At 37.4% G+C, this 12,842-nt stretch overlaps 2 protein-coding genes across 9 annotated transcripts in view; one reads left to right on the top strand and one right to left on the bottom strand.

Annotated features, from left to right (window-relative positions):
- Positions 1-6,509, bottom strand: part of LOC127856985 (methyltransferase-like protein 17, mitochondrial) — a 26,739-nt gene extending 20,230 nt beyond the window's left edge. The window contains exon 1 of one of the 2 annotated variants that reach the window (XM_052393224.1): positions 6,223-6,509. In XM_052393224.1, coding sequence (XP_052249184.1) covers positions 6,223-6,297 — 75 coding nt within the window. In that variant the 5' untranslated portion in view covers positions 6,298-6,509. The remainder of the gene's footprint in view (positions 1-6,222) is intronic. The other variant, XM_052393225.1, reaches the window with a different exon arrangement.
- Positions 6,150-12,842, top strand: part of LOC127856984 (diphosphomevalonate decarboxylase-like) — a 21,596-nt gene continuing 14,903 nt past the window's right edge. For 2 of the 7 annotated variants that reach the window (XM_052393222.1, XM_052393216.1), the window contains exons 1-7: positions 6,445-6,589; positions 7,384-7,721; positions 9,327-9,425; positions 9,740-9,922; positions 10,453-10,512; positions 12,132-12,202; positions 12,476-12,543. In XM_052393222.1, coding sequence (XP_052249182.1) covers positions 7,409-7,721; positions 9,327-9,425; positions 9,740-9,922; positions 10,453-10,512; positions 12,132-12,202; positions 12,476-12,543 — 794 coding nt within the window. In that variant the 5' untranslated portion in view covers positions 6,445-6,589; positions 7,384-7,408. Of the gene's footprint in view, positions 6,169-6,336; positions 6,590-7,361; positions 7,722-9,326; positions 9,426-9,739; positions 9,923-10,452; positions 10,513-12,131; positions 12,203-12,475; positions 12,544-12,842 lie in introns of those variants that run through there. The other 5 variants (XM_052393219.1, XM_052393220.1, XM_052393218.1 and 2 more) reach the window with 5 other exon arrangements.

The following is a 12,842-nucleotide window of genomic DNA, read 5'->3' as shown; positions in this document are numbered from 1 at the left end:
AGTTGCCCATTGAAAAAAATAAAACAGGTACTTTTCCCAATTGGGAAAACAGAATTACTGCATGCGCTCAAAGTATTTTGTTTCACTAACATTACATCGCTTGAAAAAAAAAATACAGACACAACAAAAATGAGGAACAAACAAGTAAAATTGCATTTCAAAATCTTACTTCAACTGAAATAATCCAAATCCAACAATTTTTTTAGCCAAATGGGGAAAAGTACCAGTACCAGTCCAATCGGAAAAATTGTGCGCGAAAAACCCTGAAATTGAAACAAGAGGGCCTGAAAGGCCCAAAGTCGCTCACCTGAGATAACAAGATATTATTGCACAAATCTTTTGACCAAGTTTCACGAAGATTGGAAAATAATTGTGGCCTCTAGAGTGTTAACAAGGTTTTACTATAGCCATATAAGGAAAAATGCCCCGCCCCCCGGCAGCCATGTTTTTCAACCAACCGGCATCATTTTAAAACTCTTCCAAGATATTATCAGGATGAATCTTCTGACCAAGTTTCATGAAGATCGGACATTAAATGTGGCCTCTAGAGTGTTAACAAGATTTTACTATAGCCATATAAGGAAAAATGCCCCGCCCCTTGGAAGCCATTTTTTTCAAGCAAACATAATTATTTTCGACCTCATCCAAGATATCATTGAGACCAATCTTCTGACCAAATGTCATGAAGATTGGACAATAAATGTGGCCTCTAGAGTGTTAACAAGGTTTTACTATAGCCATAAATAGCCATATAAGGAAAAATGCCCCGGCCCTGGAGGCCATGTTTTTAAAGAAACCAAAATCATTTTCGAACTCATCCAAGATATCATTGGGACAAATCTTCTGACCAAATTTCATGATGATCAGAAGATAAATATGACCTCTAGAGTGTTAACAAGATTTTAGTATAGCCATATAAGGAATATAGCCCCGCCCCCGTGGTGGCCATGTTTTTCAACCAACGGGCATCATTTTTTAGCTCGTCCAAGATATTACTGGGATGAATCTTCTGACCGAGTTTCATGAAGATCGGACAATAAATGTGGCCTCTAGAGTGTTAACAAGATTTTACTAAAGCCTTATTTAGCCATATAAGGAAAAATGCCCCGCCCCTTGGCGGCCATGTTTATCAAGCAAACGTAACCATTTTCGAACTCATCCAAGATATCATTAAGACAAATCTTCTGACCATATTTCATCAAGATTGGAAATAAATGTGGCCTCTAGAGTGTTAACAAGGTTTTACTATAGCCATAAATGGAAAAATGCCCCGCCCCCTGGCGGCCATGTTTTTCAACCAACCGGCATCATTTTCGAACTCGTCCAAGATATTATTGGGATGAATCTTCTGACCAAGTTTTATGAAAATCAGACAATCCCTGTGGCCTTTAGAGTGCAAGATTTTAACAAGATTTTACTATAGCAATTTATATAGCCATATAAGGAAAAATGCCCCGCGCCTTGGCAGCCATGTTTTTCAAGCAAACGTAACCATTTTCAAACTCATCCAAGATATCATTGAAACCAAATCTTCTGACCAAATTTCATGAAGATTTGACAATAAATGTGGACTCTAGAGAGTTAACAAGGCAAATGTTTATGCCACACAACGGACGACGGACAAAAAGCACTCACAAAAGCTCACCATGAGCACGTTGTGCTAAGGTGAGCTAAAAATTCATGTCGTGATGTCTTCATATTGGGATTTTGATGTATTCGATTTTTGGCTCCAAAATACTTTAAAATTGGTAACTAAATATCAATATTTTATTGTCTTAAGTTCAAGCCATAGAGCTGCATAGGGAAACTAAACTAAATTTTGCATTTTATTTATGAAAAAAACACTTTCAAAAGCTTCAAAACCTTAAATTGGGAAATTTTTGGACAGCAATTGGAAAATTTATTGTTTTTTTCTTGTTGGGAAAGTGCCGTTTTCCGGTACTCTTAAAAGAAGGAAAAAATCGCTGAAATCTATCCCTATTCTATTCAAATTGTTTGGTCCTCTTCATTAAACTTAAACATATATATATTGCAAAGTGAGGCAGACAACTGCGCTAGTGTATACACAACACTTTCATGTATTTGATTTATTTTACAGAAAATACATACACATCATGCTTACAAAAAAAGGATATCAGTAAAACTGATGGATACTCCCCAATGATGCTTTGTCGATATATATGGTTTGTGTGGAAAAAAGTGTGACCTTGAGAAAATCTATTATTAGCCTCTGTGACCTTGACCATGACAGTTACCTCAAACCTCATCAAAAAGGTAGAGGTCCATGCAAGGTACCTACATCCCAAATATATAAGAGATCGGTCAAATATTGAAAGCGCTATGAGAAACTGTAACCAAAGTGTGACCTTGAGAAAATCTATTATTAGCCTAGGTGACCTTGACCTTGATCCCAGTGATCTCAAACCTCATGAAAAGGTAGAGATCAATGCAAGGTACCTACATGCCAAATATGGAAGAGATAAGTTAAATATTGAAGGTGCTATGAGAAACTGTACCTAAAGTGTGACGGAAAATCTATTATTAGCGTCCGTGACCTTGACCCCAGTGACGTCAAACCTCTTCAAAAGGTAGAAGTCCATCCAAGGTGCATACATGCCAAATATTTAAGAAAACGGTTAAATATTGAAGGGGCTATGAGAAAATGTAACAAAAGTGTGACAGAAAATCTATTATTAGCCTCGGTGACCTTGACCCCAGTTACGTCAAACCTCATCAAAAGGTAGAGGTTCATGCAAGGTACCTACATGCCAAATATGTAAGAGATAGGTAAAATATTGAAGGTGCTATGAGAAACTGTAACAAAAGTGTGACGGAATGAAGGAAGGAAGTAAGGAACTACAAACTGGAAACATCCAGTTATGATCCACTCCATGCAGTATTGCTCACACCTATCCACCTACGTATATAATCAGTGAGATGAAAAATCTACCCCTTTTCAACTCAAATATCAGTGGCACGAACTGGTAGTGGTATAAATCATTCATAAACCTATGGAACTATTGGCTTTGCGATGGGATGGATTTAACATCTACATCTACGGTATACTCCCGAACAATCAATCATGATTATAATTGGGAGGTGCGTTGTCAGGGAAACCAGTGTTAGTCAGTTAAAAAGTGCATCTAAAAGAGAAAGTATTTGAGATATATACAGTAAAGTAAGAATATTCCAGAAGTGCAGTGTTAGGTTAAAAAAAGAAAAACAGGGGCTACAATCTTAGAATTTAACCTCCCCGAGTCTCGTTTTGAAGGATTCAAGATTGGGGCTTGATTTGACCATGTATGGAAGACTGTTCCAATACCTTATAGTTTGGGGAAAGAAGGAGGTCAGGTAATACTGGGTGAGTGATTGGGGGATTAAAAAGTTTAAATTTCTTGTAGGGGTAAGGTGATAGTGATCCACGTTGACTAGCTGGTGTTGGATTTTATATAACATGGTGAGGGAGTTGGTCATGCGGCGATGGGCAAGGGTGTTCCAGTGAAGGGTCTGTAACATAAGGGTGACACTACTGGTGTATGAATGGTCATTCATGACATACCGGGCTGCTGCGCATTGGACCCCTAGTTTATTTGCCAAGAAGTTTTGCCAGGGATGCCACACAACTGAACAATATTCAAGTTGTGGGCGTATGTACGTGGTATAGGCAGCTTCCTTAACCTTGATATTTTGGGTCCTAACGTTTCTCTTAATGAAATGGAGGGAGTTTTTGGCCTTAAGGGATATATTATTAATGTGCTTTGACCAGTTTAAGTCCTTAGTTAGGGTCACCCCAAGGTACTTGGCATTTACAGTTGACTTTAGTTCGATATTATGGAGGGTGTACGGGAATATGATGGGGTTTCTTTTTCTAGTTACACGTAACACCTCGCACTTATCAGGGTTAAATTCCATTTCCCAATCTTTTTCCAATTCTTCTAGTTGGTAGAGGTCATTTTGGAGTTGTACTGAATCGGACTGGGACTTGATCGTCAGGTAGACTACAGTGTCGTCAGCAAATAACCTAGCATTACTTTTTGTGCTGTCAGGGAGGTCATTTATATATGTCAGGAAGAGGCAGGGACCTATGACTGACCCTTGTGGGACACCAGACATAACTGGGAGTTCATCCGAGATATGACCCTCAACCGCAACTCTCTGTGTACGGTTACTGAGGAAGGATCTAATCCAGGATGTGACCTCTAAGTTCACCCCAAGCTTGGATAATTTGTGGACGAGCTTGAGGTGATCGACCTTATCGAATGCTTTGGAGAAATCCATTACGATTACGTCAGTTTGTTGACCATTTTCTAGAGAGTCAAATAGTTCTTGGGAAAAACTAATCAGCTGTGTCTCGCAGCTATGTTTTGACCTAAATCCATGTTGAAAAGGGGAAAGGAGCTGGTGCTTATCAAAGTGGGACATTAAGTTTGAGACAATAATGTGTTCCATCAGTTTAGAGACAATACATGTAAGTGATATGGGTCTGTAATTACTTGGTTTTGACCTTGATCCGTTCTTGAACACAGGGGCTATGGTTGCTTTCTTCCAGTCTGATGGAACAATACCTGAGCTAAGAGATAATTGGAATATCCTACAAATGATGGGTGAAATCTCTTTGTGAAGTTCTTTTAGGATCCGTGGTGAAATCTGGTCTGGGCCGGATGCTTTACTGGGGCAGAGACCACTCAAGAGTTGATCCACACCTTCTTCTGTTATAGTTATTGGGGGCATTTGAGACTTCACCTTGTTTATAAGGGTGCTGCAGGCCTGCTTTAGGCTGAGGGGCTGGGGCCGAGAGAATACAGATTCAAACTGTCTATTTAGGATGTTGGCCTTGTCAGTAGATTTTGTGTGGGTGATACCTTCTGACTTGAGTGGTGACACTCCGAAGTTTTCGGACTTGTTGTGTTTGACAAAGCTATAATTTTTTTTGCTTCTACCTGGTTGTGAGTCACCGTCAAAGATAACTCTTTCTAGGTAAAGCCAATAGGACTTTCTTATTTGGCTTTGGATGGAGGCCTTTATGGTTTTGACCTGGGAAGTTAACTTTTGGTCTGAAGACTTTTTATTTTTGATTTGTTGGTATAATCTGTCTCTTCGCCTGATGAGTCTAATAATTGATGGGGTGAGCCATGGTAAGTCTTGTCTGGTCTTTGTCGTTTTTTGTCAGGATATGGGTTTCACATAGATTGTTAAGTTTAACTTTGAAGTCCGTCCAGGCAGTGTCGGGGTTTGTATAATTAGTAGAAACTCCATACGAAATTTGTTGATGTCTTGTTTCAGCTGTGACCAATTAGCACGTTTGTAAAGTGGGATTTTTCTTTCAGGTTGGAGTTTACTACCCTTGTTGATTTGTATTTCATAAAAGACTATGTCAATGTCATGGTTGGAAGTGACAAGACTGGGTAGGGTTTTAACGGTACAGATAGCTGATGGCAGATTGGTTAGAAATAGGTCGAGGATGTTCGATTTTCTAGTGGGGATTTTGACTACGTTTTTAAGGTTATAGGTGACCATGTTTTCTAGAAAATCTTCATGCAATTCCTTGTGTTTGCAGGTAGGCTTAAGGGATTCGTCTGTCTAGTCAATGTCAGGTAAGTTAAAGCCTCCTATGAGCCAGATGATGCTATTCTTGGGGATGAGTTTTAACGATGACCATAGCTGATCAAGGGATTCTTTGTCACCCTCATGGGGATGGTAGTATGATCCTATGTATATGGATCTTACTCCAGGAATGGTTACCTTTGCCTTTGGTATACTAGGGATTTGGCAATGGCTATAAGGACCCCTCCACCCTGGGAGTGTGTACGGTCATCTCTGAATACATCATAATTGAGGGAGTCAGGAAAGATCTCGGAAGTGTGCATCTCCGGTTTGAGCCATGTTTCGGTGCAACATATTACATCAGGTTTAGTTTGATATATTACCTGGTGTAAGTCAGGGATCTTATTTTTAATTGACCTACAGTTAATATTAAGAACTGATATTCTCTGACTTACGTTTCTAGGTTTGGAAGGCTTCCGATCATTTTAAGGGGAATAAGATACAATGTTTGCATTAATGTTTACTTAACCGCTTGATACACGGCAATCGCAGGATAAATATTTTATCCGAATTTAAAGCATCCGAATATTGGCCAATGATATAAACATACAGACAAGCGTATCAGTAAGTATAAGAATAATAAACTCAAAACATATAGATTACTGACAATAAACTTACTCTACTCAGCGTTAATCTAAGAACTGATAATCTTCTGAAACTGCACACAACCTTCATTCCTCGTAAAACTTTCATGCTGAATGCAATTGCAGAAATCCCACAATTCCTATTAAGCGATGATTTCCTGTTTCAAGAAAGTGTGGACTGTGAACGAGTAACCTTGATTTTTGAGCCTATATTCTTTGTAAGATAATTCTTCTGTAAGGCAATGTCAGCAGACTACACTGATTTTTGAACTCAGCATTTATATGTTCTTGTTTTTGAATCAGCTCATTCAGTACAAGAATAGTGATTGTAGTTCAGTTTATAGGTAATTGTCGCCTGAATTTCATACATGATGATGAAAGGTCATTGTCATCAAACTTTGGTAATAAATAGAATACTTAAAGTTGACATAACACAATTTACTCATTTTATTGATTATTTCATATGACCTGTCTGATATTAAAGGGGCCTTTTCACAGATTTTGGCGTGTTTTGAAGTTAGTCATTAAATGCTTTATATTGATAAAGGTAAACATTAAATTTTAAAAGCTCCAGTTAAAAATAAAAAATTAAATTAAAAAAAAGAAAAAAAAGTAGCCTGCAGCAGGGCTGGAACCAGTGACCCCCGGAATCCTGAAGTTAAAATGCATTAACTAACTGAGCTATCCTGCCAAGCATACATAAGATGCGTATTTTATACCTTATATAAGCAATCTTTGTAGTTTCACAAATTTTAACGACAACAACAGAACTCTCGTTCTCTCCAAATTAATTATTTAATCTTTTCGCGTTGCAACGCTTTACAATTTTTAGGTTTGTAAATCGTCAAAAGATGCATATAATGGCTATATTAGACCATGGCAAATGTTCAGTAATACTTTTTCTTCACAAATATCATAACTAAACTGAAAATTTGTGAATCTGAAACAACTTTTTTCAATTTTGTCAATTTACCAAGCCGTGAAAAAATCCCTTTAATGTGTTACAAGGCCAAAGGTCCCATAAATAATCTAAGAGTTACTAACATTTGAATACATGGTAGTTAGCATAATAATGATAATACATTTTGTAATGTTCTCTGGCAACTTGAAGTCTTCTTTTAATTACAAAAGAACAGTTTACCACTAAAAGGGGTATCAGTCTGCACACCAGCTTGAAATATTTTATTATTTGAAGGCATCACTGAACTTAAGATATATAGATGGAGGTAAAACCAGATATAAAATCTGAATCTGAGGCCCCAGCTGTGTCGTCTGCTCCAAGGTCTCCACGGATACACGGCAGGTACAAGGGGCCAACAGGAGATTTCTGTTGTGTGCCTGGCTGCACAAACTCTCGTGGAAAATGCAACCGCATGGGCAAACAAGTTTCATTTTACACATTTCCAAGAGATAGCAAACGTCTTAAGATGTGGTTGGACAGAATTCGTTTAGATGTGCTCTCTGAAGATGGACATTTGGTACCTTTTACACCTAAAAATCATCACAGAGTGTGTTCGGAGCACTTTGTTGGTGGTAAAAGTTTTTGTGTTATACATTTGAATGTGAATAAAGGAATTATTTATGTATTAACGCGTTTGGTTACAGTGGGAAATTCATGTTTACTTAGAACTACTTTGTACTTTCTACAGTCAATTGCTGACTATTACAGGAGGGAAGAGGACAACGACAACGAGCAAGGCATGGTATTGTAATGCGCATAGGGGGTTAGAGGGTAAGGGGTAGGGTTTGGGTTAGGGTTAGCATTAACCCTAACCTTAAACCTAGCCTGACCCCTAATCCTAACCCTAACTTACCATAACCAAGGCTTATCTCCCCTAATACCATGCCTCGCTTGTTGTCGTTGTCCTCTTCCCAATACAGGAAGGCCTATTATAGGCAGATATGATTACTGTCGTGTCCGTTTCCTGGGAAGAACCAGTACTTGGTGTCTATGGAGAAGATAATAAGAACACTCCCAGAGTAGGAAGCGAACCCACGACTCCAGATCGCTAGGCGGACACCTCATCCACTACACCGAGGCGACCTTTAGATTAGATTCATGTACATTTAATGTTTAAAAGTATTTACATAAACATGGCAATAATAAGTCATATAAAACTGAACTCTTCAATGGTGTGATTTATTTGGGGGGAAGGCATGATATAGTGATTTTCCAGTCCATGTGTTCTGCCATTAGTCCTTCCTTGACCTATTGGGTGATGTAGTGCCAACGTTGTTTTTCACAACTCTTGGCTGCTTACACAATTGTTTCTATGCTGATCCCCATTCTACCATATCATCTAATTGCACTTTTACCTTCATCTAGTGTGGACCTACTTATTTAAACTATCTGGCCTTGAAACATTGAACATATTTTCCCTTTGTCTAGTTCTAAGTCCTTTTGATACCTCCACAATTTCAGTATGATGTGTTCATATCCACCAATTTTACATAAACACACTTTCCGCTTTAATGATATTTTTTGTTTCATAGCAAAATTCTAGTTTAGGTGGAAAATGTCCACACAGATTAGCCTGTGCGGACTGGGACGATTCTTTAAACCCCATTTTCACAGAGCATTGCTCATATACATCAATATTTTGATTTCATGGTTAACTAGATCCTATGGTTATGTCTTGCCTAAATACCCCTTACTTCATAACTGTTAATTAACCCTTTACCACTTAGATATGTATATTGACGCATTTGTTGTCCCTTAGAAAGTTAGATTCTTACTAGAATCTTACTAGATTCAAGTTTTAAAGACTTTATTTCCAACCCTTAGATACTGAAAAGCCGCGAACAGCATAAAACCTTAACAGACTGCAAGTTACTTGCAGGCTGTTTGGTTTTATGCTGTTTGCACATGGCCATTTTCACTTTGTTTCAGAGTGGGAAAGGAATAAAACCCATTTCCAGTCTGCTATTAGTACTTAACTTCTTTTACCTGCACCAAAGTAAGACTTCAAACAATTCAAATGTGCTGACCAACACAGAAGTTCTTGTAATCAATGTATTTATCATACATATTGTCTTATTCTTTAATGTTTTTTTATAAATAAATTAATTGCATAATAGTTTTGTGAATTCATTTTGCGTAGAAATCTTATCATTCATTTTCCCCGTACATGTTTTCAGGTAAAAAGGTTGATCACCCTAATAGTGAAGCTTATGTTCCAAGTGAATTTCCAAGAAATGCTGTAAGAAAAAGAACAACTAAAAGATCCCTTGAAGCAGGTAATTATTTGCAGCCCTACACTTTTTGTATAATCATTGATTTGTATCAGTTGTCTCCTTTCTTGATGTTGTATCAGTTATTTTTTCTTGTGAGCTTTTTGATTGTACTGTAAAAATATATTGCTTTGAAAAATCTGAGAGCAATACAAACTATTCTTAAGGTTTACGTTAAGCACAGATGAAAAACTGTCTGTTAAGGTTTTAAATTGAAAAATTGGGAATTTGCAGAACGTGACTTAAGAATTGAATGATGCTTGTTTATCAACTGATTACTCATTATTGTGACTTTACCAGTCATGTTTTCTTACATTCAGGTTTAGCAGTACAAGTGGTGACAAAGAAACAAAAAAAAGCTACGGCAGAACTAGCCCCTAAAGGACGACCACCCTTCAGCGTCAAGTATAGGTTTCCACTTCCGTTTCTAGGACCTGTTCCAATAGTGTACTCAGCTCCAACTGACCATACTTACATCAATCTCCCATCGGTCATGAGTCAAGGTAATTAAAGCACTTCGACTGTATAGCATTTTTTGATTAGTGTTGTAGTAATATAAAGATACATTTTCTTTGCTGACTTGATATTAATTTTGATTGCTTTAAAAAAATATAATAATTTTACTTGCTTTTAAGCTGGAACATTGAAAAGCAGATAGCATAGAATATAAAATATGTTGTAATAATGTTATGATGTAGTCTACAAATGTTAATTGCACCATATTATATTTTGAAAGTTAAGTGAGTAAATTTACACTTTGTAATATGTTATATTTAAATTTAACTTTGAGGCTTGGTGTCTGTCTTAATTCTTAGTTCTCTATATTCAATTTATTGTTGCTATTGTGCATACATGAAAAGAATCCATTTGCTCTTTTCAATTATATAATGCATGCATTTAAGTCAATGTCAGACTAATGTTTCAAATGAATCCGTTTGAGATTGAATCAGTTTTAAAATATGAGGGTCAGTGTGAATTGAATGTTTGTGAATTTTTCTGACATCGTCCATGATTTAGTATCTGCTTGCTGCAGGTGTGGTCATGGAGACCTGCACATGCACTGCCCCAGTGAACATGGCAGTCATCAAGTACTGTAAGTGTTTTAACAGAATATACTGTATGGGGATAGAGACTGTATTGTGTTAATTACTTGTAATGACAATAAGTTTTATAGCTCTTTCCCTCTCAGAAGCAAATTGAAAATTGTTATGTGCAAACAGCATAAAACCAGAACAGCCTGAGAGTAACTCGCAGTCTGTTCAGGTTTTATGCGGTTTGCTGCTCATCAGTATCTTAGGGCTGGAAATGAGGCCATTTAAACTTTTATATATTAAGAAAGGACTTCAAATGCGGCAAAGTGCGTTTCTGAGTGGTGAAGGATGTAATTGATTCTAAGGAATCACTTTTCAAGATAGCCAAAACATAAGCTAGAATGGCTGTCATTAAGAGACATGCTATAATTACCTTAAGTGTTTAACTTCATTTGTGCCATATTGCTAGTTCTTTTGATCATTTTGTTGAACTCTTTAAAGTTTTGCAGAAAATTCTGTTTAAATTCTGGAAAATATTTTTTAATTAAATAAGAACTTGAGCAGTTATCCTTAATTGTAGACAAACTCAATACATAAACATGTTTGTCATATATTTTTATGCCCCCCTTCGAAGAAGAGGGGGTATATTATTTTGCACATGTCGGTCCGTCGGTCTGTCGGTCCGTCCACCAGATGGTTTCTGGATGATAACTCAAGAACGCTTAGGCTTAGGATCATGAAACTTCATAGGTACATTGATCATGACTGGCAGATGACCCCTATCGATTTTCAGGTCACTTGGTCAAAGGTCAAGGTCACAGTGACTCGAAATAGTAAAATGGTTTCCGGATGATAACTCAAGAATGCTTAGGCCTAGGATCATGAAATTTAATAGGTACATTGAGCATGACCGGCAGATGACCCCTATTGATTATCAGGTCACTAGGCCAAAGGTCAAGGTCACAGTGACTCGAAACAGTAAAATGGTTTCCAGATGATAACTCAAGAATGCTTACGTATAGGATCATGAAATTTCATAGGTACATTGATCATGACTGGCAGATGACCCCTATTGATTTTCAGGTAGAAGGGCAAAGGTCAAGGCCACTGACTCGAAACAGTAAAATGGTTTCCGGATGATGACTCAAGAATACTTACGGCTAGGATCATAAAACTTCATAGGTACATGGATCATGACAGGCAGATGACCCCTATCAATTTTCAGGTCACTAGGTCAAAGGTCAAGTTCACAGTGACTTGAAACAGTAAAATGGTTTAGTGATAACTCAAGAATAATTAGGCCTAGGATCATGATACTTCATAGGTACATTGATCATGACTGGCAGATGACCCCTATTGATTTTCAGGTCACTAGGTCAAATGTCAAGGTCACAGTGACAAAAAACGGATTCACGCAATGGCTGCCACTACAACTGACAGCCCATATGGGGGGCATGCATGTTTTACAAACAGCCCTTGTTTAATTTTTGCATACAAAATCCTACAATCTAAATTATTAACAGCCTTAAAAAAAGATTTGTAAAGGATAATTGCATATTAACGTTACCAAATATTTGTTCCTGTTTGATTTGTAACACATTGGTAGGTGTAGATAACGCATCCTTAATTGATGAGTCATTTGAATGCTCACTATTTAGACATTTACGACTATTTGTAATAGGGGGAAAACGACACAAAGACTTGGTATTACCACTGAATTCTTCAATCAGTGCCACTTTAGACCAGAAACAGGTATACCTAACAGTTTTTTACCATACAATTAAAAAGCCACCTTATCATGGGCAAGACTAAACATGATAAATTGTAAAATTGCCCCTCTCTGTTTAAAGACTGCCCTCATAGTATCTATTGTGGATAAATATATATAGATTACTATATATAGACGGTATGTGTATGTTTTTAGTTTGATACTGGAAAAGCAGACATTTATTTATTTATTTATTTGTGTGGGCTCTTGTCACTCATACTGACTCATTCATTACAATAACTATTTATTTATTTCAGCTTAGAACAAAAACCACTGTGGCTATATCACCATCATTTGAAGATGACAGGCTCTGGCTAAATGGAATGTAATGATGCCTGTTTGTACTCAAATACATAAACTCTTTTGTAATCTTGTTAGCTTGGTGTTTTCGGAGAAAACGCGAGGTATTGTCATAGCCAGCTCGCCATCGGACGTCCGCTGTCTGCTGTCCGCGTCGTGCTTAAACCTTAACATTGGCTCTAAAATCGAAGTGCTTCCACCTACAACTTTGAAACTTCATATGTAGATGCACCTTGATGAGTTCTACATGCCACACCCGTTTTGGGGTCACTAGATCAAAGGTCAAGGTTACTGTGACCTCTAAAAAAGATAAAAAATATATTT

Source organism: Dreissena polymorpha, chromosome 14, assembly GCF_020536995.1.
Source record: "Dreissena polymorpha isolate Duluth1 chromosome 14, UMN_Dpol_1.0, whole genome shotgun sequence".
In the NCBI taxonomy this organism is placed as follows: Eukaryota; Metazoa; Mollusca; class Bivalvia; order Myida; family Dreissenidae; genus Dreissena; species Dreissena polymorpha.
The sequence above is the reverse complement of the archived record's forward strand: the minus strand, read 5'-3'. Positions and strand labels throughout refer to the sequence as shown.